The sequence below is a fragment of the Ascaphus truei genome, chromosome 5, assembly GCF_040206685.1.
Source record: "Ascaphus truei isolate aAscTru1 chromosome 5, aAscTru1.hap1, whole genome shotgun sequence".
Taxonomy (NCBI): Eukaryota; Metazoa; Chordata; class Amphibia; order Anura; family Ascaphidae; genus Ascaphus; species Ascaphus truei.
In genome coordinates, this window is record NC_134487.1 from 284,383,614 (window position 1) to 284,410,552 (window position 26,939).

Consider the following 26,939-nt stretch of genomic DNA (forward strand, 5'->3'; position numbering starts at 1 on the left):
CCAGATTAAAATGTGAGACAGCTTTAATTTTGAAAGAATTTAGACTGGTGGTGGCTGTGAGTCTCCGGTAGATTGCTCCAGTTTAGGGGTGCACGGTAAGAGGAGGAGCGGACGGATACTTTGCTGAACCTTGGGACCATGAGCAGTCTTTTGGTGTCAGATCTCAGATAAGTGCTGCATGTGGTAGGGGTGAGGAGCTTGTTCAGATAGACGGGTTTGCCACAGTTTTGGGGATGACTTTATTTTTTGGTAATATTCAAGTAAGACCAATAACACCTGATCACATTTTTTTCACCTCAAAGGATTTATTACACTATATTTTATTTCCTTTTCGGTTACCACACTGCGCTCCCCTCATTCGGACAGCACATTTTTTAATTGGCGGAACAATAATTGGGATGGTTTGATTATAGCAAATCAGTGTATAATCGTTTATCAATAGAATTTTTATTTTTTATGCACTGAATATCACAGGACTCTAATCTGGTGTCACATTTTATGGACTAATCGTCACATTGTTTGCACTTTATGTACTTGCTCCCAGGATGAGGACTCATTTTTAATCTTTAAATTAGTTTAAAAAGGAGGAGTGCCATTTGTAACCCCCTGTTTTGCACTGTTAATCCAGACCCCAGCCTGCGGGGCCACAGGAACAGATGATGGATACAGGGAGCATATGTATAGCCCATCACATCGCCTGCCCCCACAGGCTGGAATGGGTCCCCACCTTACGCAACCAAATATCCTGTCATCATACGACAACTGAAGTGAGCCCACCCCTCTCCTCCTCCCATCCCGCAGAGGCCTGCGCTGGGTATCCGCATAATGGGAAGAACGTGGAACACAATCTCCCCGGGTGTGAATCATATGACCCAAAACACCCCCCCAGCAGCAAGTTTGACCTTCTCATCATGGCCGCCGTGACGCCGCCTGCCGCAATGGCCGCCGGTCCTGTGCCCACCTATATGCGTGACGTGACCAGAGCTGGGTCTAGATGCACGTGCCGGCGGGTGTGGGAGGGGCCTCATTCCCGCTTTGGTGGTGAGCGCGCGTGCGTCAGGAGCCGCTTTCTGCCCGGGACGGCGCGAGGGGAGGGCCAGGTGAGATCCCGGAGCCAGACCCCGGAGTGGCAGAGAGTATATGGCTCTGTTCCTATGATTGATATGGGTTCGGTTCTGATCCAGTGTGTTCTTTATTTGGGGTTGGTTAGGTTCTGAGGGAGTTCCTGGGTGAGTGTGGTGTATGGACTGGTTCTGACCAGTATGTGGGGTCCCTGTACTGTATATGAGCATGTCCCGCAGTTTGCCAGTAGCGTCTCTTTGGACCCCTGTTTTAGATCTGGGTGGCATGTTGCACCGTTCTTTGGTTTCTCTCTAATTATGTGCTACATGGTGATACATATAGGAATAAGGCTGCGATTCCTTTTACTGGGCCGTGAGGAGAGATCTTCGTAGATACATGGAGCGTACAGAGCTCTCCAAACCTCGCAGGTCTCCTCCTGACAGGTACTGACTGCGTAACACATTGAATACCTGGCAGGTTTGGGGAGCTCTGTAAATGTAGTACAGCCTGTTGATAGATTAAATGGTATCACAACCAGGACTACCACGGGAGCCAGACGTTTGCACAGTTCTGCAGAAACAGAATCTGTGTTCCTGTATAACACTGACCGTTAAACAGAGTGTTGGGCAATGGCAAAAACTTTAACGATATTAAGACATTTACTGTGATAAATATCTGTTCAATAGAAACCATTATCAATAACTTTTAATTCAAAAATAGGTTTTTGTGTGCTCTGAATTCTGTAAGACTGCTACCCGGGGTCTTGCACCTCCCCGTGTTACCCTGTCCCTTGAAGTGGCTCAGAGAGGTCGCTGTACATTGGAACCATCCTCTCCAACATGCACTGATGAGCGCCGTTCTGATTAGCTGCAGTGGGGAGGCAGGAAGTGTGAGGTCAACAGAACAGCAGTGGGACTGTCGCTGTGACCCCAGAGTAGGGATCTGCAGGAAGGGAGATGAGTGCAGGAACCCCACACATCCCCTCTGACCACCTCTCCATATACTACTTCTCCCCGAGTATATAACTTCCCATCACTGTCACCTCTCCCTCGCATATTACCCCCTACTCGCCTCTTAATCCACACTAACCGCTCCATATTATAATAATACTACTAATACAGATGCACTTACCAAAACCCCCTCCTACTGTCTCTGTATGTTCTACCTACCAATTAGATTGTAAGCTCTTCGGCGCTGGGGCTCCTTTTCCTAAAAGTTACTTTTATGTCTGAAGCACTTTTTTCCCGTTGTGTTATTTGTTTTTGTTATTTATGATTGTCACGTGTATTACTGCTGTGAAGCGCAATGTACATTAATGGCGCTATATAAAGACATGCATACATCTGACTGTGTCTGCTGCACTGTACATTTTATCAATCACAGTCCCCTGCCCTGCAGAGCTCCCAATCTAATTCTGAGTGCCTGAGGGAGATAGACTTGCCCAAGGTCATACAGATGGGATTGTAGCACACTCTGCACGCCCACTAGGGTATAAACCTATAATCATCCGATCTAGCTCCAGGAACACAAGTATGTGAAAATGTGGGGTTTTGAATCAAAAGCATTTTTTGGGTGTCAGTCATGACTTCTAGTCAGTCGTACATGTGCCTTGGATAATGTTGTGGTACTGTGCCCGGTCTTAAATCTCTAAACTAGCAGCAGTGATTTCATATTTTATAAAGGCATATACATTGCTTATGCTCAAAAAAGAGAGGCAGATATTTGTTTTTAAATGACTCCTTAAAGCAGCAGTCCAAGCTGCCTTTTTTTTTTTTTTTTTTAAATCCCTTTATTATGTGCATCAATATAATCCACACAATGATAAGTAATTAGCTAAGTTGCTGATCCATTCTCCTGTGATCGATCGGCGAAGATTCGGCTCAGGGATTCACTAAATGGCTGTAAGGCCTCGTTCAGGGTGCAGGCTTCGGAGGGAGGGCGTGCTGCCGTGGGACACAATGTATTCAAATTGAATACTGGTTGTCAGGGTAGCAGCTGCCCTGTCTCCGAAGTACGGAGTTGACGCTGGCTACAGTTTCAATAAACAAACCAATTCGTTTTTTGAAGCTGCTGCAGCGTCACTGGGACCTCGGCAGCCAATGAAATCATTCTTGAGAATGATTTCAAGACTGCAACTTGGATCCCTAACCTGCCGTCTGTAGCCCCGCCCCCTCCCCGCCTCCTCGACTCCTGAAAAAGTCTGCTGGGGAGGATGAACACACATCGCCCAGCAGACTGCCGCCCGCCCTCCAATTCCTGCCTCCGGCACCCTGAACGAGGCCTAAGTGTAGCAGAAGAGGACCAAAGATGCAAGTGGGGAAGATCATGTGACCAGGCAGTCACTAGATATAATTGGTGCACTGCTAGAGGGGGAGCAGGACTCAAAAAGGGTGAGCCATAGCCTGTTTCAGAAGAAGGGAGATGTGACTTTATAAATGGTTGCTATAGAAACAAAAAAGTTTTACATTATAATACATTAAAAATGTAATTCAGAGTTGTTTAAAAAATAAATAAAATGCTACAAGTATTTTCTCATAGTACAGAACTGATTTATTAAAAAAATATATATATTTTAAAACAAGATATTGCTTGGTCTGCAGCTTTAAATAGAAAGTGATGCTGTAAGTTGATAACTAGAACAGTCCCCCAAAGTACTATCATACTAACCGCTACCTGCAATGCCTCATTGCTCTGACCATGTTTTGCATCCACCTCTTTATGTTCAAAGTTTGCTTATTTTCAGGAGAGGACCATGTCTGCAAGCTGGACAGGTGGCGGAGGAGACAAGATCAGACCCGGGCTGACGGGATCGGGCAGCAGCGGGGTTGTCGCCTTCGGTCAGGTAAGTGGATGGGGACCAGAATACTGTAACCCAGGGGTGGTCAACACCAGTCCTCAAGGGCCACCGTCAGATTTTCAGGATATTCCTGCTTCAGCACAGGTGGTGCAGTCTTTGACTGAGCCACCTGTGCTGAAGCAGGGCTATCCTGAAAACCTGACCTTGGTTGGTGGCCCTTGAAGACTGCAGTTACACAGTTAATGAGGTTGAAAAACGACAAATGTCCAAGTTCAACCCATGCTAAATTTAAACGACAGATACTTATCCTATATTGACATTAAAAAAGTATTTTGATCTAGAGGAAGGCAAACAAAAAACCCCAGTGATACATCATTCAATGATGTCTTATAAGGGGGAAAACATTATTTCAATAATGGCAATCAGATTTCTCCCTGGATCAACATCTTTCCTATGTTTTATTTATTTGGTGTATCCCTGTATACCTTTCCTTTCTAAAAAGATGTCCAACTTTTGTTGAAAATAACTATTGTATCTGCCATCCGTCTCCATGGGTATTGAATTCCACATTGTAACTGCCCTTACTGTAAAGAACCCTTTCCTTTGTGGGTGAAATCTCCTTTCCTCCAACCTTAAGGGATGGCCCCGAGTCCTTTGTTCTGCCCGTGGGATGAATAGTTTTTTTGAAAGCTCCTTGTATTGTCCCTGAATATATTTGTATATAGTTATGATATCCCCTATTAGATGCCTCTTTTCTAATATAAACCAATCTAATTTAGCTAGCCTCTCATCAGAAGTCAGATTTTTCATCCTCTCAATTAATTTGGTGGCTCTTCCTTGCACTCTAGTTGTATGTCTCTTCTTTTTTTTTTTTTATGGAGTGGTGCCCAAAACTGTACTCTATATTCAAGGTGTGATCTTACTAATGCTTTATAGTGGGTCATAATTATGCGTGCTTCCCTTCCATCCATTCCCTGTCTAATGCAAGATCAGATCTTATTTGCCTTTGCAGCTACTGCATGACTTTGGGCACTATTGCTAAGCCCGCTGTCTGCAAGCACAAGATGCCTGGGGAACACGAGAGTTGCTGGGAACCCTGGTTGAAAAACACTGGACTAACCTCGTGTGGAACCGTATCAAAAGACTTTGCAAAAAATAAGTAGACCACATCAACTGCATTACCCTGGTCTAAATGCCTACTTACCTCCGCAAAGAAACTAATAAGGCTAGTTTGGCATGATCTATCCTTCATAAATCCATGCGGACTATTGCTAATAATTTTGTTATCCATTAGGTATTTCTGAATATTATCCTGTATAGGGTTCTATATTCTGTCCTAATCTTTGTTATTAAGAATTTAAAGTACTTTTTACGGTTAAAATTACTTTCTATTGCAATCCTTTTTTTCAGTTCCAATTTTTGCACATTTGATTGCCCTTTTTGTAACTTTTGTTACGTTCCTTATAATTCTGATATGATGCCTCAGTCCCGTCTGACTTGTAAGAATCTAAACGCCTGCCTCTTTTTCATTTCCTCCCCTGCCTGTTTATTTAGCCACATTGGGTCAGACTTGTTTCTTTTATGTTTATTACCCACGGGTATATACACTGATAAGTGTGCGCTTCTAACTGTTTTAAAGACTGCCCATTTATCTTCCACATTGTTCTCTCAAAAACTTCATTCCAATGTAATCCTTCTAGATTAGTCCTCAGTTCATTAAAATCTGCCTTTCTAAATTTTTATGTTTGTTGAACCAATATAATGTGGTTTTTGATGATTTATTTCAAAAGAGACCATGTTATAATTACTTTTTCTTAAATATTTCTGGACGTGAATATTTGTTATCACTTCTACGTTGTTTTGATATGACCAAATCCAGTACTGCCCCTCTCCTTGTTGGTTCCTCAATAACTTGGGTCAGGTAATTCTTTTAGCACCCCCGATAACCTGTTTCCTTTAGTTATAATGCTGATCTCATTGCTCCAGTCTGTCTGAAGAATAGTTAAAATTGCCCATTATGCAAACATGACCTACTTTTGATGCCTTCTCCATTTGCAAAAGTATTTATTTTCTACAAACCTTTTCTTGGTACTTTTTGCCTCCACTGCTAATTTCTACCTACAAAGTCTCTACATTTTCAGCGATCCCTTCATAAACATCATCCCTTTATAATGGCTTTAAAATCCGGTTTAACATATAAACATACTCCACCACCTCTTCTATTTACTTGATCCCTCCAAAAAAAAGGGAATAACCATCTAAATGAACTGCCCAGTCATAATGTTTATCCCACCATGTTTCATTTAATGCCTATGATATCATATTGCTCTCGTAGTAATCAATTCAAGCTCCCCCGTTTTATCTGTTGGGCTTCTTGCATAAGCAAGCATGCATGAAAGGTTTTTTTTTTTCCTTCCATCCTGTGCTGCTGTTAACTTATCTGCTCCTGTCTTTCTACGCCTATTGGATTTAGTCTTTAGAAGTTTACTAGTATTATCTGTATTTAATATGGTGCCTCATTGCTTGCCAAACTGCCACTCTATCTCCATGACCCCGAGCTATTTCCCCATGCCTATCCATTCTGTCTAGTTCATTATCTGTTTCTTGACCCTCCCACCCTCCACCCTAGTTTACAATCTCCTCCAACTTTTAACATGCTCTCTCTTCCTCCACCCCCCACCCCCAGGACAGAAGATCCCTCTTCGTTGAGATGCAATCCATTCCTTCAATAAAGATGGCACCTCTCGGAAAAGGACTTCCATTGCTCTAAAACCCTCCTTTCTACAGTACTTCCTTAGCCATGCATTAACCTCCCTAAGCTCCAACTGTCTCACTTGGTTAGTGCATGACACTGGTAGTATTTCAGAAAATACTACCTTGGAGGTCCTTGCCTTAAGCTTGTGGCCTAGATCCCGGAAATATTTTTTCAGGACCATCTTTGTCTAACTTTATCATTGGTGCCAACGTGTACCTGTCACGATGGACGGAACTTATCAACACATTTATATTTTGGGGTACGAGATTGAGCACACAAGTTGAGCAAAATAAATTGTCATTTTATTTCCTTACTAGACAGACACACGACAACCTTAGAATACACTTAATAAAAGCACTTACGGGATTGAATGTCCAGAAAGATGCAAAGCACCAGAATATTGTCCGTTAAAATGCAGTCCTTTTGCAAGGTTGCAAATTGCCAGCCCAATCCTTCTGTGAATAGTGCAAAGTTTTTTCTGGTCCGTTGGGGTCTGATAGATACCCCCAGCAATAACGGAGTCCTGGCGCAGAGTTATGGCCTTGTTTCCGATGTAATAATACTCTTTGCGTTCCAGGGTTGTTGCTGTTCTTATCCGCTGTTAGAAGTGTGATGGAAGTCCGCTCACATTGTAGAATGAAAAACGAAAGACAACGGGGATAGCTTGGGCAGCATGTATATAGGGTCTGAGGGCCTATCTCCAACATACCCACCCAATCCCCCTCATGGGAATTTACTCATTCCCCAATCCCCAAGTTGCCCACAGTTTGGAGAGTGGGCACTCTAGGGATTTCCTGCTAACACAGCGACATTGCTACCTGGCCTGCTTAACATATGTGTACTCCCCTTTGTACCTGGCGTGTCTCAGGCTGGGAGGGAAACTCTGGGTGTGAGCTAGCCCAGACGGCTAACAGGATCTCCTATTTAGCAACCATCTTGGCTAATTCACACATCCTGACTCTGGGGCTTTCATATGCAATACTTCCCTAGACTCACAGGCATTGCCTCAGCATGTGGTCTAAGAAGCTTACATAGGGAAGTGTCCCAGCTCATAGGTGTCAACATTTGGTCCCCGTGTGCATTTCAATGACAGTAGAAAAAAAAGCCTTATCCTGCCTGTCCTTTTTAAAAGTGCAGCAAAAATACTTGTTTCCCTTATCTTACAAATATATTTTTAATATGTGGGTGCTTAGGGTGTTACACTGGGCTGCACACCAAATTTCAGCTTGCTGGCCCTTTCTCCTTCCCGAGTTATGGCTTCTTCTTGAACTGACAATGCTGGGCTATGGGATTCTCGCATCAATTGACTTGCGGTTACGGAGTTCCCACGCCAATTGCAAGTTGCCTTTCAAGACGCGCCATTAACCGGGATGGAGAATCATTGTATCAGAGTACCACTTGAAACGGTAAACCGCAGCCCTTTGATTCAATTGACTCTGCGGTTACGGCTTCCAGTCTCAGTAATGGATACCTATACTTGGCAATGGAACAAAGAGACCGCGCCACGCTTATCCACATACTTGCGGTTTAGCGTTCGCAGCGACATCTTGTGTCCAAAGCGAGTAACGTCAGTGTACTGGGTTTTACACTATTGCAAGCACACACACTCCTGCAAAATGGGGACAATAAGGGGCAGAGGGAAAAATAACACATGTACAGTGCACATCAAATTAACCACTTCATCCCCAATACGAAATAGGGGTAACCAGCTGAGCATACTGCCTTTATTAATGCGCTGATTACCCACAATTTCGTTACAGTACCAAGACCACCGGGTCACTCCCAGCCCCTCCCAACATTCTGTCTACCCGATCCGCAATGTGCCGAACCCGAGCACCTGGGAGACATTAAACTGTTCGGTTCATGCGGTCATGGCAGTAGATTGACCTCCCTACCCTACTACTAATAATGGAGTCCCCTACCAACACCACAACCTTTCTTGGTCTCCGAGTATTCTGAGCCCCCTCTGTGCTTGCGAACTGTTCCACTGGCTGCTTGAGGAATTGGTCTCCCCCAGCCTTGCCATTCCTGACCTGACACCCCCAATATCTTCTCACTCAATCTGGCAAATCTATTGGGATGGATCAACTGAGAACTGGCCTGCCTCTTCCCCCTGCTTCCCATTCTGTTACCCAGCTACCTACCTTCACTCACAGCTCCACCTTCTGCCCCACTACTCCCAGCAAGGGCCTGCTCAGCGAGCACTAGACTCCTTTCAAGATTGTCAATGTCCCTCAACGTTGCAAATTGCATCTTTAGTCCAGCAATCTGAGACTCCAAAGAGACCTCCTACTCACACTTCCCACAGCGGTATGCTCCTTGGAACAAGTAGTGCATGATCCAGACTTCAGAAATCATTGTTCAGAAAGAAATATCCATGATCCCTGCACCTTAATTCAGGAAATGCAAACCTTGAAGTGGATTTCCTCAGTCGCAAACGGAATTGTTTCTATGTATGGAGATTTTGTCTTCCAATCATGGCAAGATGGGAGAAACCAGGTGGAGATTTGATGACTTCAAGATACAACCAAAAAAAATGCAGCAATATATCTCGCAGTGGGAGGATCCACAGGGCTCAGTATGCATTTTCGGTCCAGGGGAAATATCTTCTTAGATGCATCTTTCTCCAATTCCCACATGGGACGAGTCTGGTCTTGGCAGCGCTACTCGAGCCTTTAAATCCATCATGAGTATTCTATTTGATATTCTGATTCATAAAGTCGTACATTTAGTTGCACTTATATCAGCAAGACGAGTAGATGAACTTACATGCCTTCTCACCGTCAATAACAATACATTTAAGAAAAAAATCATTCTTGGAACGATCCTGCAATACAAACCACAGGTAGTTTCTTGATTTCATATCAATTAGGAATTGATTCTGCCATTTGCCCAAATCCTTCCAATTCTTTAGAAGAGAAGCTCAACAAGCTGTAAGTCAAAGCTGTGAAATACTGTGTACAGGACCAATGGCTTTCGGGAGAAGGAACGATTTTGCCCTATATGCAGGACCATGAAAATGGGCTGCGGTATCAATTGCTTCCATTTCTAACCGGATTATGATTTAAATAGAAATAGGCGTGTTAGTCCAGTAGCAATAGTGCAGAGTAAATGAGTACTTCAGTATTAGGTGATCAACCCCCTCCCCTTTTTTTATTTTATTTATTTTTTTATTATAATTTCCTGCCTGTGAGAACTTCTAATTCAATTTTGACATTTGTACACTATCTAGTTGAGAGGAATACCCCCTGTTATACTCTGGTTAGTAAGTAACTGTCCTACCCTCTGCTGAAAGGGGGACAAGCGTTCCCACCTCATTCCAAAATGCTGCCACGGAGGGACTTGAAGCAAGGAAATGTTTAAGATCAATTTCGCAAATATCCTTTCAAAAGAAATCTAGAATGGTTCATCTGTAAATCTTTATTTATTTTTTTTACAGTTTTTCCTAAATAAAAATGTAAAAAGTATTAGTACCCCGCACGCTTTAGTATTGTTGCACTGAATTAGATACATGTTGGATTACGATGACGGTTGAGAGTGAGAGTACAGCTGTAAGGCCCATTTGCTGCTGGGACGGGTCTGTGTAAAAATGCAGAAGTGAATATCCTTTTGTAATGTCTACTTTTAGGTTCTTTTTGGGAGGTATGTGCTCACCTTAAGGGATGGAAGAAGATAAAAAAAAAATAAAACCTTGTCAGAATCCAGAAAAATATTCACAATGGCAGAAATGTGGAAGTATCCCAAACTTGTTGGTTTAAGATCTATGAAGTGGTGGAAAGGAGATATGATGTCTTCTGTCAGGGCTCCTGCAGTATTCTCCTAATGTGTTTTTTTTTTTTTGGTTTTGGGACAGCCTTATGAGGAATTTGTGTCTGTCTGTTTCATGGCACTACCCTGTGACTGTGTTGTCCGCTCGTTTCAGCACAGATTACCTGGGGTGGTCATATTGAAGGCGGAGATCATTGTCAAGCTGTGGTACCTTGATTTGAGTGAGTACGGTTGAGTCCTCCAAGATGGCAGCCAGTTTGGGGTGCTTGTGGGCTTACTTGATGTGTACCTGAACAATATCCAGAATGTGTTAAATTCTTGCGTAGACAAGAGATAGGGGAACGGACCCCTCGGGATACCGTGGCTACCAAAACCGTGGTGGTTCTAATTATGCAAGTCCATGGCAGCAAGAGGTGGACATCCTTTGAGTAGTAAAGACAATAGGCAACCAAGATATAGCCGTGCAGACTAAGACAGGGCGGGGGGCTTTGGACCGGGGGAAATACCCGCGGGCACGTCCAGGGAAATGCCCGAAAATAAGTCCCTTTAACCGGTAGCAGGACGCCTCACCCACGCCCTGTGTCCCGGTATAGACCCAGCGGTCAGTACTCACGACTCCTTGTGTGATCTGCCGAAGTGCTGGTTACGAGGTTGCCCAGCGGTCTGCTGTGTAGTGGTGTCCTTGTGTGCTCCAGCCGGAAGTAGAAGAGATGGGTGAAAAAACGAGTGAAAAAGTTTTCTTCTTTGAAAAAGTCCGTGACCCGGACGAAACGCGTCAGAGGATGACTATGGCTGTTCACTTGTTTGATCAATAAAGTTTTTTTACTTTTCTACATGCGTTTGGCTGTTTAGAGGAGTCGTGACCGCGGCGTCACTCGTTTTTTCACCCTGTGTTAAATTCTTGCTCCCCTCATTGAACACAGCAGTATCTACAAAACATTTCGGGTAGTTTAGGCTTTTCCACGCATGACTGCAGACCTCCTGCGTGCTTAGTAATTTTACATAATTTTTGCCAAGTAATTAAGCTGCAAACACGTCTCAGAAATATAGGAAATTATCAACCCAGAAAGTCTTACGAGTTTTTTTCTTTAAAAAGCAGAAACAAATCAAGTGTTGCCTAGCTCCAGTTCTGAATCAGAAACTGATGCTAAGCCACACTCTTACAAGAGATGGTCTTCAATCCATAATGACCAGCACAACACAGATACTCCAAAAAAATCTTCACAAAGATTCTAAAAAGATCTTCACAAAACTGACTGTTTAATACAATAAAAATAAACGGCTTTTCTGAGAACCCACACAAGTCTGTAACACGCAATCAGATCTCGGCAAGGAACTGGCGAACCTGAGGAGAAAGCAAGTTATAGAACTACAAGTTGGTCATGAAGATTTGGAGAGCAGAAGACAATATAAGTGGCATCCAGGAGAAAATTGACCCCTTGACTCTCCCAGGGTATCTGCTACATCTGTTCTGTCTGGTGCCAGATCTGGCCAAGGAATCGTTCTTACTGGATAGAGCATAAAGCTCTGGGCCCTAATCCATAAAATGCCTCTAGTGTCTGTGATTTACCCTTCTTCTAGGCAAAGAATAGCACATCTTTCAGGAAGCCACTTTCCATAACTATATACAGTGGTGAGTCAGCACTCCTAAGGTAAGTAAAAAGAAAAAAACACATATAGGTTCAGGTAACCCAAAAGGAGCCCTATATTCCTCAATACATATAGATACAAAGGAGTAAGGAACCAGCACTCAAAAACAAGGGCAAAAAGGGAATTAGAAAAAGTCATTTACTGTAAATCGACAATAAGAACATACCCCATACACTGTATACAAACACAGGACAGTAGTGTACATTCAGATAACATCAAAGAACACAAACTAGCATGACATAAAGAGGGAATACTTAGTAAACGCACAAAAAAATAAGGGCTGGAAGGAAGGGGGGGGGGGATACAAAAAATGGGGGGTGCTGGTAAAAGGGATGGGTAACACTGGGGTAGGCAAGCCACAGAAACCCCCAAAAAAGAGAGAACCAACAAGAAGACACACAGAAAAAAAGGGAAATATAATACTAAATCAAGGGAGGCAACCCCGTCCTCAGTCCCGTTCTCACTTTCCATAACATTCAAGGGCTTGACGTTTTATCTTTTGTGACCTGGCTCCTTCCATGCTAATCAAAGGCCGATCCTTCTGCAGTATCACAGAGTTACTCTGTGTTCCAAGGACATGAGACTCCCATTCAAGCTTCTTGCCAGCCATAAAGGATCTCAATATCTTTGGGTGAGATGAAGCCATTTCTTACATCCTGAGGATATCCCAGACCATCAGACGATTCTAACACCCAAGCCACAGAAAACTGCCCCTTCCGGAGTGTTCCACGGGACAGCGCAAGCTCGGGAAACCAACAGACCACTCCAAGAACAATAAGAGAACTGGATACTTGCTCCTGAGCTAAATGGCTGCATCCATTCCCCCCCCCCCCCCCCTTGCATGGATAACATAAGAAAGTAAGATTTATAGTTCAAATGACCATCTATAAATTCTAAAGATGCTGCATTTCTCTGGTCGAGTCTGATATAACCCCCCTCCCCCCTATACTATTAAACATTCTCTGGCAGCCCCAAGTTTTCTCCTCATTTGGTCAGGATAAAATTGTTTGCGATGTGCTTATGCCATGGACTTTTCATAGGTTTATTTCCTTCAATCCTTGTAATATTATGTTACATTTGTATATCAAAATTGTATTCGCACTCTCCAAGGTCTCGTTTGCCGGTCGGAACATTCACTTATAGAATAGAAATATTATTCCTGGTAGCCTAAATATCCCCAACTTCTTTCCCGCGTGACTTTGAACAGTAAGTGTGAAGGTTTTGAAAGGTGATGTCTATTTGCTATTCGGAAACTCACTGAAAAGTAAATAAAACAAAAAAAACCAGCCACCATTTCATGGCAAGTTGTATTCTGACCTCCTACAGCTCACCAATATATAGCATGGCTTCTAATGACGATCAATCGCCTTTCTTTGTAGAATATTTGTCTTTTGTGGAGCGACGTAGGGTTAAAGGGATTATTGCTGGGGGTTTTAATATGTCCCTAGACCTTAACAAAGCTAACGTCTGATTAATGTGGATCCGTGGTTATCTTGGGGCCCCACTGAGTCTTGATCCTGTTATTCCTGTGCCTCCCACCAAACCTTATAGTCCCTTTTGCCCAAGTGCCATCTGTGATGTTAAAGTCGCTCCTTTCTCTGTGACCCTGTGAATGGACTTTTACTCCCCCGGTGGTCACACTTTGTCATCGCAGCACCCGTACACCGCGGAGGAATACCAAGCTGTACAGGATGCTCTGCGGAAGAAGCTGGGTCCCGAGTACATCAGCAGCAGACAAGCGGGCGGGGGGCAGAAGGTAGGATAGAGCAAAAGTGGGGTGTGCGTGGGTGGGGAAGTCTCCCTTTTGGGTACTAAATCATTCACAAACATGGCGATTATCTCCTGATAGACCTAAAGGTGTTTGAGTGAATATGAAAAATTTACCCTGAATTGTACCAAAAACTCCAATAAAATGACATTAGCAGTAAGTAGAGAGAACTTAGAGACAGTAGGAGGGTGTTATGGTACGTGTGTCTGCAAGGGGTTGGGGTAAATGCATACGAGATCTATAGTATCAGCCCACGGATATAAATAATTACTGGTAGTTTCACTGGAATTGGTTAAACAACCACATGGTATCGTGGTGTGGATGTTTTGGTGCCGTGGTCCTCATCCATTAAAGTTTGCTAATATAAATATTTATGTGCCGATGCAGAATCTCACCCTAGGTTATCCTTGAATTTGTAATGGTGGCTTTATCAATTGGATGCAGTACATGGGAAAAGCTGACCCTTTAGCTAAATGTTTAACCCCTTTGCTTTCAGAGCTGCCAGTAATGTGCTCACAGCGCACATTGCAGTGTTGGGGTTAGGGAATGTATTGTCAGGAAACATATATATATATATTGACATGTAAAGCTTTCCCCAAAGCCAATAACTCCTGCTCCCCTCTGCCAGGTATGTTACATAGAGGGACACCGGGTAATCGGTCTGGCCAATGAGATGTTTGGTTACAACGGCTGGTCCCATTCAATAACTCAGCAGAATGTGGGTGAGTGTTGTCACTGGGACGTACTGGGGACTAAGAGAACTGCATGAGCTCTTATCAGCTCGTCCCTTTCCTCTTCGGCAGATTTTGTGGACCTGAGTAATGGGAAGTTCTACGTGGGGGTGTGTGCATTTGTCAAAGTCCAGCTGAAGGTAAGCCTGGCTCTGATTCCCTGCGTCTCTCAGCATTGTGCCCATGTCCCGCCATCCGCGAGGAAGCAGAAGGTGTCGGCCCCCAGCATTGTCTGCTCGGCTTGCTGCAACGTGTCTGTAGGGCCCAGGACATTTATTTTGGTCCTCTCCATATTTCCAGAGAATGTGTGCCTGCATTTTAACAACATGATAAGAGGATGGAGAACTTTTAAAAATGTACAGTTCAAAAATGTATTTAAACAGATCTAAAAATATATATATATATATATATATATTTTTTATTGCCTTAACCTTCTCCCTGTTCATCCTTTACTGTGTGTTTTCAATTTCAGATTAATACTTTTTTTTGTGGAGCCATTTAAATATGCTGGTGTAGTTTATTTTGTCAGCTTTGCTTAGGACTTTTTTTTTGTTAATGCAATCCATGTGCGTTAGGCCTCGTTCAGCGTGCCAGAGGAGGAGTTGGAGGGCGGGCGTTCGCGAGCGGCAGTCTGCTGGGCGATGTGTGCACATCATCCCCAGCAGACTTTTTCAGGAGTTGAGGAGGCGGGGAGGAGACGGGGCTACAGACGTGAGGTTAGAGATCGGAGTTGCTGTCTTGAAATCATTCTCAAGAATGATTTCATTGGCTGCCGAAGTACCAGTGACGCTGCTGCAGCTTCAAAAAACAACTTGGGTTGTTTAGTGAAACTGTAGCCAGCGTCAACTCCGTACTTCGGAGACAGGGCAGCTGCTACCCTGTCAACCAGTATTCCCTTTCAATACATTGTTTCGGACGGCAGCTCGCACGTAAGCACGCCCTCCCTCCGAAGCCAGCACCCTGAACGAGGCCTCATGTGGCGCTGCCTTCAGAGAGGTGGTGATCTGCATTCAACCACTACCGCAGCTTGTTTACAGCGTATAAATGAATAGTCTGTCCTGACTGAGGCCGAGTTGGAACTTCGCTGATGACCACTTATCTCCCTCCCCCCTTAATCATTTCCCGGTGCCCCCCCGCTCAGGATGGCTCGTACCACGAGGATGTCGGCTACGGTGTAAGCGAGGGGCTGAAGTCCAAAGCCCTGTCCCTGGAGAAGGCACGGAAAGAGGCTGTCACCGACGGATTAAAGAGAGCGCTCCGGTAAGAGCAAAGCGGCTAGCTGCCTGAGAGGGAGCATGGCAGAGATAGCTGTGAGTGTGTCTTAGTGTCTGAGAGATAGCTGTGCATGTGGGGCAGAGAGGTAGCTGCACTCTGGGCATAGGTGGCAGGGAGGCGGTCTGGGTGTGGGGAGGTGGCTTGGCGCAGGGAGTTGTGGCTCTCTAGGCACGCGGTGTTAGGCAGTGGGGCTGCTCTGGGCGTGGGGTAGGGGATAGCGGTGCTCGTTTCGTGGGGAGTTGGCGGTGCTCTGGGCATGTGGTGCAGGGAATTGCCGGCGCTTGTGGCGCGGGGAGTTGCCGGCGCTCTTTGCTTGTGGCGCGGGGAGTTGCCGGCGCTTTGGGCTTGTGGCGCGGGGAGTTGCCGGCGCTTTGGGCTTGTGGCGCGGGGAGTTGCCGGCGCTTTGGGCTTGTGGCGCGGGGAGTTGCCGGTGCTCTGGGCTTGTGGCGCGGGGAGTTGCCGGTGCTCTGGGCGTGTGGAGTTGCCAGCGCTCTGGGCGTGTGACGAGGAGTTGCCGGCGCTCTGGAATTGTGGCGGAGGGGAGTTGCCGGCGGTCTGGGCGTGTGGCGCCGGGGAGTTGCCGGCGCAGTTGGTGGATGTTACTCTCTGACAGGCAAAGTTTGGGGTTTCTGTCACTCCTCAAGTGGTTTCTGTGTGATTTGACAAGAAGAAGTGAGGAGGTCGTGCAATGTTTGCGTTTCAGGTTTGTGATAAACATGCAATGCTGCTGTAATAACCCTTTCTTTGCTGGAGAGCCAGCAGTGCTGAAGGGGTTAAGGCAGGGGATCTCAACTCCAGTCCTCAAGAACCGCAGCAGGTCAGGTTTTCAGGATATCCCTGCTTCAGCACAGGTGGCTCAATCTGTGGCTCAGTCTTCAACTGTACTGAAGCAAGGATATCCTGAAAAACTTACCCGTTGGGGTCCTGAGGACTGGAGTTGAGATCCCCTGGGTTAAGGAAAGGACTCTGAACGGCCCTTCCTCTCGCTTTAGATGCTTCGGTAACTCTCTTGGGAACTGCATCATGGACAAAGATTATCTCCGTGCTATAAACAAGCTGCCTAGACAGGTGAGTGACGCTGAGCTCTGGACCGATCCGACAGAACCACTCTCACCTGAGGGTGATGGGATGTAATGTGCAGTCTGTCTGTATGTAGAGCCTCACCCAGTCTAGAAACACACTGAACCTGGACATTGTTACTATGGAAAAGGAAAGGTGATTGTGCCCTATACAGGCCCCTATTTACTAAGCAGTGCTAGGCCATAAGGCTCCTTGCAGCCAATTCACTTGCACTATGAAATGTGTCTGATGGAGTGTAGCACTGCTTAGTACATTTTCCCCGCTGCCCCTACCGAGAGACATGAAGATAAAGCCGTGAAATCGGAGCTGGTACTTCATCTAGTTCTTATCTTTACAAATGATGTCATCAATAGACAGCAAACCCAATGCTTCCTGTAACAGCGGCAGCCATATGCTCTACACAGAATGGAAGTGTCCGGTGTGCAGCAGAAAGGAAGTAATCACTGTGGACAGCATTAAGTGCTAGTTAATAGGTTAAATCAGGGGTGCTCAACTCCAGCCCTCAAGCCTTCCCCAACATGAGGTTTTCAGGATATCCCAGCTTCAGCACAAGTGGCTCAATAAGAGGCTCGGTCTTTGACTGAGCCACCTGTGCTGAAGCAGGGATATCCTAAAAATCCGACCTGTTGATGGCACTTGAGGACTGGCATTGATCACCCCTGCCTTAAATCAATTCAGTCCCTGCTTCAGCACAGGTGGCTCAATCAGAGGCTCAGTCTTCGACTGCGCCTCTGATTGAGCCACCTGTGCTGAAGCTGGGATATCCTTAAAACCTGACCTGTTTGGGGGGAAGAGGGGGGTGTCGTCAATACTGGTGTTGAGCGCCCCTGGGTTAAATCAAGTTATATATATTTTTTTTCCTTTTTAATGATTTTTCTTTCTTCTAAAGAAAGCGTGTTTAATGAGCTAGAGGAGCAATCGTCCCCGAAGTTGAACTCCTATAATGTTAATATCTTGACCCCCGAGCATTTCCTATTCACCTAGGCTTTTGAGGTGCCCATGGTACCCCTTGGGCTGCACTGGGCCCTGGGGGGTCCTCCATTTTCACCTCCACTTACTATTTCAAACGCTTAGAACTCCTGAACACTGCAGGGGATCTTATAAATAAAATCGGGGTCCGAACGGGTAAGAGATGCTGCTTTCAACCGAAAATCACATGTTGTTCCTAAAGTCATCGCTATAATTGGGTTGATTAGTTATTTGGCTTTGTCTGCTGTACCTCACACATACTGTGCCCTGCATCACAGCTGCCTCTCCATAGTACCCTGCTCTGACCTCTGAAGTGGTTCTTATCACACAGCTGTATGTTCCCTCTTAGGTGCAGCCAGAACTGGATTTGGCACAGACCAAGCGCCTGGACTTCGATCCCTCGTTGGAGAAAACGCGATACAACAGCCTCCTGCGGGAGCAGAAACCCGTGGATCGACTGCAACCAGAACCAGCTGTGCAGCAAGTACCCGGGTTCAGTAACCACTCGCCCACGAAACACGAGGAGGGAGGGACCCTGAGACACCCAGAGCACAGCCACACAAGTACAGGGTATGCCAGATCCAAGCCTCACTGCTTCACACGTGCAGGGCGGACCTATGTCTCATTCAACTGTAGGGTAACAATGGCAGCAGGTACGCATGGCTCGGCGAGTCGGGCTTTCCCACCTCTGTCCCTCCCCCTGAAGTGCAACAGAGAGGAGGGACCTATGACCCAGTGAGTGCCCAGATGAGACCGATGGCATGCGGGGTGTACATTTCTCCCATTGCAGGGTTTGCGTGACCCGCTGTGCCCGTCAGAGGTTGCTCTCCGCACGGTGTAGGTCCTGACTCTCAGATTTTAAATACCCCTCAGACACGCACAGTGACCACTTTTTACCCGTCTCCAGCTCAGAGTCTGCCCTCGCGGGACCTTCACTGCACACAGAAATAGACGCCACATACCAACGCAAACTGCGCCAGAAGCAGCTGCAGCAACAGTTCCGCGAGCAGATGGAGAGGAAGCACGGCCGAGACGCAGGCTTCACCCCCCTGGTTGGCCGGGAGGGTAAGAGGAGGGAGAATGAGCCATGTGCATGAGGGGGGAGGGAGGGTGGTGTGACTGCTGGACATTTGGCTCAGGGCAATTAGGATTACCCATGGTCATCTTTTTAACTGGTTCTGAAGGAGTTAATAGGGAAGTTTCACGTGACAGGCAAATCACGTATCCTTTTTTAAAGCACATATATTATTTTTCTTTAACTTCTCCATGTAACCGGCTTTCTTATAAAACATTTAATTATTTTTGCAAAAACTAATGTTCTTGTCCACTCTGGGTCTTGGCAAACGTTTGATTTTAAAGATACCTAATGTCCTATATTTTAGCTGCTTGTTAATGGTGTCATACTGTAGGTACTGTTTGACAATTTGCCTGCATGTTCAACAAACGGTCTTATTACCAAAACATAGCGGGTAAAAATCCTCAAAAGCATTTGGTTACCATAGGCACATTAAAGCTTTGAAAATGACTTGAAAATATTTATACTTTTTTATTATATATATATAGATATAGATATAGGTCGGTGCCACTGTATATAAATCTTTAGTAAGACCGCACCTTTAATATGGAGTTAATTTTTGGGCGCCACTCCATAGAAAACACATTATGAAACTAGAAAAAGTGCAGAGAAGAGCCACCAAATTAATAAAGGGGATGGAAAATCAGAGTTATGAGGAAAGACTAGCTAAATTAATTTGTTTACATTAGAAAAGAGGCGTCTAAAAGGGGATTTGATAACTATATACAAATATATTCGGGGACAATACAACGAACTTTCTTTCAAAAGAACTGTTCATCCCACGGACAGTACAAACGACACAGGGTCATACCTTTTTAGGTTGGAGGAAAGGAGATTTCACCTGCAACAATAGGAAAGGATTCTTTATAGTAAGGGAAATTTAAATGTGGAATTCATTACCCATGGAGACTGTGATGGCAGATACAATAGTTATTTTCAAAAAAGGTTGGAGATCTTTTTAGAAAGGAAAGGTATACAGGGATAAATAAGTAAACGGGAAGGATGTTGATCCAGGGAGAAAATCTGATTACCATTATTGGAGTCGGGAAGTTTATTTTCCCCTTATGAGATAAGAATAGCATTACTAGTTTTACGTAGTGCTTTACAGAGACATTTTGCAGGCACAGTCCCCGTGGAACTTACAATCTATTTGTTGGTGCCTGAGGCTCAGGGAGGTAAAGGGACTTGCCCAAGGTCACATCACAAGGAGCCGACACCAGGAATTGAACCAGGTTCCCCTGCTTCAAACTCAGTGCCAGCCAGTGTCTTTACTCACTGAGCCGCTCCCTCTCCCAGGCTCCCCTGCTTCACACTCAGTGCCAGTCAGTGTCTGTACTCACTGAGCTGCCCTTTCTCCCGTTAGATGATGTGTCACTGGGGTTTTTTGTTTTGCCTTTTCAACTTCATCAACTAGGTAACTATGTAATTCAGTTTAACCCATTGAATATACCAGTGCTCACTTTTGCCCGTTAGGACTGTTCTCTGTGTGGTTGTCCCTTATTTTGGCTGTTCTGTCCTCTCTCTCAGTATCCGGGTGCGGCCAGAGGGTCCCTCCCCTGAATCACAGCACTCCAGCAGCAGCGGCGCAGGCTGCGCCAGGGGAGGAGTTGCTGGCAGGTGAGACGGTGCACGGGCAGCTGCAGAGCAGTTACTAACCACGACAACGTCGCATCTTCTGACACGTAATGCGGGATCTGTGAACCTGCTGTAGTCTTACAGTGCACGGAAATAAATAAATATGCAATGCATGACCCCTCCGTATAGCGCAGTCCCTGCTCTTTATTTTCCGAGCCATTTTATTTTGCCGTCAGATGTCTGTGTTTACATGTAAACGTTCTGGCCTAATGTAAGTGCATGGCGCACACCTATTCTGTTTGCGCTGTACTGTAGGCGTGGGAAGATTGTAGCATACAAAGCCTATACTTCAGACTTAGGATTCCACCCCAGGGGAGGCTGCATGATTATCAGTACAGTTCTTGTTCGGTGCTTTGTACAGCTGCCTCCGAAAGGGAGAAACTCCTGTGTTACCATCGCTCAATTACAGGCGGCGGTAAAGATCGATACCGTAGCGAGTGAGGAGGTGAGGCTGGAATAACATTAAACGTTATACCAGCGACTTTCCTAAAAGTTAGCGAGTTATTTCACAGACGATCAGATCCCTGAGCTGGAATTAGTAACGCAGGCCACGTCCCCGTGTGTTCTGAAAGGAGCACTGTCAGAGCATCAGAGGACACAGTCTATAGAGGTCTCTGTATCTGTGCTCAGGAGCCGAATATTCATCAATAATTACATTATACAAACACAAGGGCTGGTTGCATTTGACCACATTTTACCTGGATAATTTAGCATGCGCATATAAAATATAGTGGAGATGGAAATGAGAACACGAACAAATACCATACAAATTGGATAGACCTCCGTAGAATAAGCATCCCAGCACACACCCTAATCATCCGTCTGATTGCATTCTAGGGAGGACATCCTCCCTCGAGGCGCAATGTGATGATAATGTTATTTTCAGGATTAGCAGTGTGGGCGTTTCGCTCTGCGCTGGGATTATCATTCTCCAGAGTGCTGGCGTAAATACGTTGAGATTGATTTGCTGCCGCTGTGTTACCAGTGTACTTTAACTTTGCAACGACACAGTTAAGTCAGCAATAAGGATCTCTCGCTCTCTCTGCTTGGAGGGACAGGTTTGTACCGCTCCATAAGAAGTAGAAGCCAGAAAGCTGATTTAAGGATCCCAATGCACTCCAGCACCTCTGATACTTATAGTGTCATCAGAAATCCGAGACAGCCACCCCCCATGGCTCCTGTTAAGGGTACATTCAGTGATCATTGTCCCTCATCTAGTTCCAGATGACCCCGAGCTCTGGGACATCCCGTTAGACGCCAGTGACGTGGAACATTTCAGCAACAAGACTGCGTCCTGCGCCCTCTCTGATCCAGTCACGCCCCTCGGGCAGCATCAGATGATGACTCGAAGCAAGACCCCCCAACGAGTGGACAAGCATCAGGCAGTCCGACCCACCTCCCTGAACCAGACACATGGGAACCCAGCTGCACCTCGGGGACCAGGTACAAAGAGCTGCCACAGCAAAGGGTAACCTAATTCCTACGACCGGCAACACATCTCAACGCAATGCCCTGCCGGGCCCCTCTATCTGGAAGGGGGTTTGCAATGACCCTTGCCAGGTCTGCCCTCCAGCCCACTGTAATAACCAACAAGTCTCTCCCCACAGCATGTGACAGTTTTTAAAAGCACAGCCTCACAAAGCACTAAAAGCTTTCACGTGCAAGTGGCTTCCTTCAGGTTCAATCACCCGTATGTATTTCTTTGCTGAAAAATGAACATTATTATTATTTATTATTTATAAGGCGTCTACATATTGTGCAAAGTAGTACAATGGGGTGTGATAACAATAACATTATGTTAATATACACTGGTATACGGAGTAGATAAGGCTTTCTTTTTATCGGGTCATGACCTTTATTCTCATCGGATACTTCACTTTTATCAGATTCACTAACGATGGCATCGTAATAACTGTAAAAACACAGAATAGAAATAAAACCACTAAACTGTAGATTTTCGGATCCCCACGAAGCAGAATAGGTACAGGTTGTAAAATCCCTCCAATTAAATAGGAAACATTTAGTTCAAATAATTACGCTTGCCTTATATTGTGTGTGTATATATAGATAGGTTTATTGTATTTATAAAATGCTTTACCAGGAAGTAATACATTGAGGGTTACCGCTTGTTTTCAAGTATGTCCTGGGCACAGAGTTATGATAATACATGGTTACCACGGGTGGATTTAGAAAACTGGCGCCCCTTTGGCACTTACCTGGTGCCACCCTCCTCTTTCAGCGTCAAATAACGCTGTGACATCACATGGCGTTGTGTTGCCATGGTAACGCGATGTTGAGGCGTCATTTGACGCTGAGGAATGAATAGCGCGACACGAAATAGAAGGTAAGAACTGTACAGGGGCCTCACGCTCTCGTCCGGCAATCAGTGGGGAAGAGAGCGGGGCCTTTCCCCTAAAAGGGAAATTTGCCGCCCCCAAAATGTTGCCGGCCTAATGGGAAATTCGCCGCTGATGGTTACATTAAATGAACAGGGTTATACATTATATTTAAAGACCTTGCATAAACAGTTAAAGATAATATATATTATAGGCGTATGTAACAGTAACAGACCAGATTCAAAAGTGAGACCGCTGAAGTCCTGAAATAACGGGCTGGCCCCAGTCCCTTCTACAGCGCACGCCTCGTAGTTAAAGCTCCATCCCCCAGTCAGGCCTGTCCCAGTCGCGCACCTTTCCCCAGCGGTGCGCGACCGGTTTTCAGTCAGACAGGGGAATTTAAACTCAAGAGTTTGTGACGGAGGCGTGACCACGGCCCCGCCAGCGGTTCAGCCAATGAGGACGAACCAGCCGTGTGAGGTCATGGCCACGCCCCTGCAAACCCACTACCGCGCTCCGTCCCGTCGCAAACGCTCCCTCTTTGGACTGCAGGTCGCGGTGCAGCGCTATGCACGCGCCGCCCCTGTCCCTCCCCCCCCCCCCCCCGCCGGGCGCGCGTGCAACAGAACGCACTGGAACCTCACCCTTAGACTGGTGGCGGCTTTCAGAGTCTCAGGTAGATTGTTCCAGTTGTGAAGTGCACGGTAAGAGGAGGAGATGGAGATATATATATAGATGTAAAGTACCAACCACCCACTCATTGAGCTAATTATTCATGCCACTGAGCGATCCCTTTAGTCCTAACAGGGAAACCCTTTGAGAGCTTGGGGTTTTCTGTAATGAATGTCATACATCCCTTACGGATGTTAACTAACAATTTGCAGTGATTCCATTTGGCCTTTTTCTGACCATCCCCAGTCTGCGTGTTTTCCCGGCAGTCTGAGGGTGACTGCAGAGGGCGAGCCATGTATGGTATTCCATCTCTCATCAGAACATTAAAAATAACCGATGCAATGAGGTCATCTTAAAACCAAAGGTTTATGCGGGAGATGAAATCTGAGGGCACCTTCAGGGTGTACATCCTGAACCCCCAGCTCAGTAACCCTTTGTGTCTCTGCAGATAGGAGTCCGTACCGGCAGAACCATGGTGTGCTCATGAAGAAGAGGAGGCTGGAGCCTTAGTAATAAGCGTTTAGAGCCTGGAAATCTCACCCCCACCACCTCCAGCGCAGAACGCGTTCCTCTGGGACATGAGCAGCTCAGGGACCCAAACAGCCCTGCCCCGCGTGCTTTACACGGACAATGTAATCCTGGCACGGATAGGAACTTTGTGCGCTGTCTGTGTACAGTATATAGAACATGGTGATGAAGATTCTTCCCTGTAAGGCATCTCCTGTTACTAGTCTGAGCTGCGAGGTGAATCTCGTCTTCAGGAAACTTTCTACGTGTTTCTCGTCTCTTACAGAGGTTTTCATGCCAAAGAGAATTTCACATTTGTAATGCATTTTATTTTTTTACATTTGTGCCCACGCTGGGTAGTGTTGTGTGTGCCCGTGCTGGGCTGTGTGCGCGCCTGCGCAGGGTTGTATGTACCCGTGCTGGGCTGTGTGCACCTGCACAGGGCTGTATGTACCCGTGCAGGGCTGTGTGTGCCTGTGCTAGGCGGGGATGTGTGCCCCCACACCCCCATGCGGGGGGGTTGTGTGTGCCCGTGCTGGGCTGTGTGTGCCTGCGCAGGGCTGTATGTACCCGTGCAGGGCTGTGTATGCCTGTGCAGGGCTTTGTGTGCGCCTGCGCTAGGCGGGGATGTGTGCCCCCAAACCCCAGTGCGGGGGGTTGTGTGTGCCCGCGCTGGGCGGTGTTGTGTAAGGTTTTTAATAGGATCACAGACGGGTCCTGATTTAGGGCCTCATGCAGAGAGCAGCGCTATGCAGAATTGGAGAGGGGGAAACATTTTACCTTTTTTGGAGAGTTTTTATCTCCATATGCAGAAAGGGCAGAAAACTGCCTTTCTGCATATGGAGAGTTTCAACCAGCGCTATTAGCGCTGTTGAAACTATTGGGGAAAAATTCGCGGTTTTTTTTTTTTCCCCTCCACCGGCCGTGGAGCGCCAGCTGCTTGGTGGAGAGGGAAAATGTTGAAAATCGCGCCATTTTTTTGGCGCGAACAGCCACTAGATGGCGATCGCGGCTCTCTGCATACGGCAGAGAAAAAAACTGGAGAGATTTTAAACTCTCCAGGCGCGCGGCGAATTTGAAGGAAAAAAAAAAAAATGGCGCTTTTTTTTAAACTTGCCGGTTTCTGCCTTTCTGAAGGCAGAATCCGCCAATTAATGCCGCTTTCCATGTTAGCGCTGCTCTCTGCATGAGGCCCTTAGTCTTTTGAAACGTTTAATCAGTTTGGGTACTGAGCAGTTTTCTGCTGCAAAATGTTTCCCAAAACATGATTTTAGCCCCAAATTCAGGGAAGGGAATCTTTCACCAGAACATGTTGCATTTGTTTATTACTGATCTGACCTACATTTTAACCGTTTAACTACCAGTTACTCCTAAATTTTTGGGATCATTAGCTGCTTGACACACTGCTGTTCAGTATATTACACAGCAGTATATATTATATTTTGCTGTGCAATATAGTGCAGGTCCCTCGACGGTGAAAGCCCCACATATTACTTGTTAAGTTCCAGGTTTAAAACCTCTTATTCCTCCTGGTGCCCGCGGGGCGTTCAGTGCCTTACTGTGCAACACGCTGCAGATTCCTGTGACAGGCGCACACATTTCAGGATAAAAGGTTTGTATGTATTACACTTTTATAATCTAAAATTTAAACTAGTTTTAAAGAAATAAAACCTTTTCAGAGTCTGCAGGCATGTTGCTGGTTGCGTTTCTTTACCATATGTGTTGACACTTGCTGCAAAGCGACACGCTGGCAGCTTTTAATATTTTCAGTAATAGACTTTCTTATAACCCAGAGGTTTTCAACTCCAGTCCGCAAGACGCCCCCCCCCCCCCTTCCAACAGGTCAGATTTTCAGGATATCCTTGCTTCAGCACAAGTGGCTCAATCAGAGGCTCAATCTTCAACTGAGCCTCTGATTGTTGCCACCTGTGCTAAAGCAGGGACTGATTGAGCCACCTGTGCTGAAGCAGGGATAACCTTACCTATTAGGGGCGGGGTCTTGAGGACTACAGTTATTAACCCTTCCACTCCCAAAACGACATTCCCGCATCATGTGCCAAGAGTATCACAAATCTGTGAGAATATCATAAAACCCCGTTTTTATTAGAATAATTCTTTTCAATGTTATTTAACCGCCTGTTATTGATCTCCGTCTCGTTCGGTCTGTGTTGCGTTTAATGCTTTTAACGCCGATTCCGCACTGGATTTCTCTCTTGTTTTTCTGTATTTCGCTCCCTTCCCTGGTCTGATATACTTTGGATGCATTTTAAGTTCGATTTCATATTTGCTTGGCTTTATTACGAATAAAATAACATGTTTGTGAAAAAAGAATTCCGTTTTATCCCTGGAACTGCGCACAGTCGGCAGATCCTCAGCCGGAGACAAACTGCCCGACTCGCGTTGGGTGGGAGACGCCGTTCTAAATGGCTCAAAACTCTGAAATAAGTCCAGATCCGCCTGCATCTTCCTAAAAAGTAACCCCTCCTGAGATTGTCACTTGGTAATACCGGGCAACTCGTCCCAAATTAGTCGGAGACTCCATCATAATTCACTGGAAATGCCGCATTGTTAGATTTTGTTACTGAAAACAAATTCCCTCCACCCAATGCAAGTCAGGGGAAGGGGGAAGAAATCTGCATTCATTTGCCAAAAAATCTCAAAATAATTATGTTGACCATTATGACTTCTGATCTATGACCAATTAAGCGGCCAAATATGCAAGTCTAATTGTTAGGAGCGCAGGAATCGTTCTTTTTGTTTTTCTATATGTTAAGGCCTATCTTTTTACCTGCAGAAAACTTCTATAGGGAGGAGCGCGGTATTATGATTATGTACAGTTTTTCACAAATATTAGGCAAT

General features: G+C 45.7%; 1 protein-coding gene across 3 annotated transcripts; it reads left to right on the forward strand.

Annotated features, from left to right (window-relative positions):
- Positions 1–928: 928 nt before the first annotated feature.
- Positions 929–26,411, forward strand: RAD52 (RAD52 DNA repair protein). 3 transcript variants are annotated; one of them, XM_075602393.1, is made up of 12 exons: positions 929–1,100; positions 3,806–3,904; positions 13,687–13,788; positions 14,429–14,522; positions 14,604–14,671; positions 15,673–15,791; positions 16,799–16,874; positions 18,205–18,425; positions 18,763–18,920; positions 20,458–20,547; positions 21,784–22,008; positions 24,022–26,411. In XM_075602393.1, exons 1-12 carry the CDS (start codon positions 939–941, stop codon positions 24,081–24,083), a joined length of 1,476 nt encoding a protein of 491 aa, XP_075458508.1. In that variant the 5' UTR covers positions 929–938; the 3' UTR covers positions 24,084–26,411. The 3 variants fall into 3 exon arrangements, with proteins under 3 accessions (XP_075458508.1, XP_075458509.1, XP_075458510.1); XM_075602395.1 differs by lacking the exon at positions 929–1,100 and adding an exon at positions 1,208–1,229; XM_075602394.1 differs by lacking the exons at positions 14,429–14,522; positions 14,604–14,671.
- Positions 26,412–26,939: the final 528 nt, after the last annotated feature.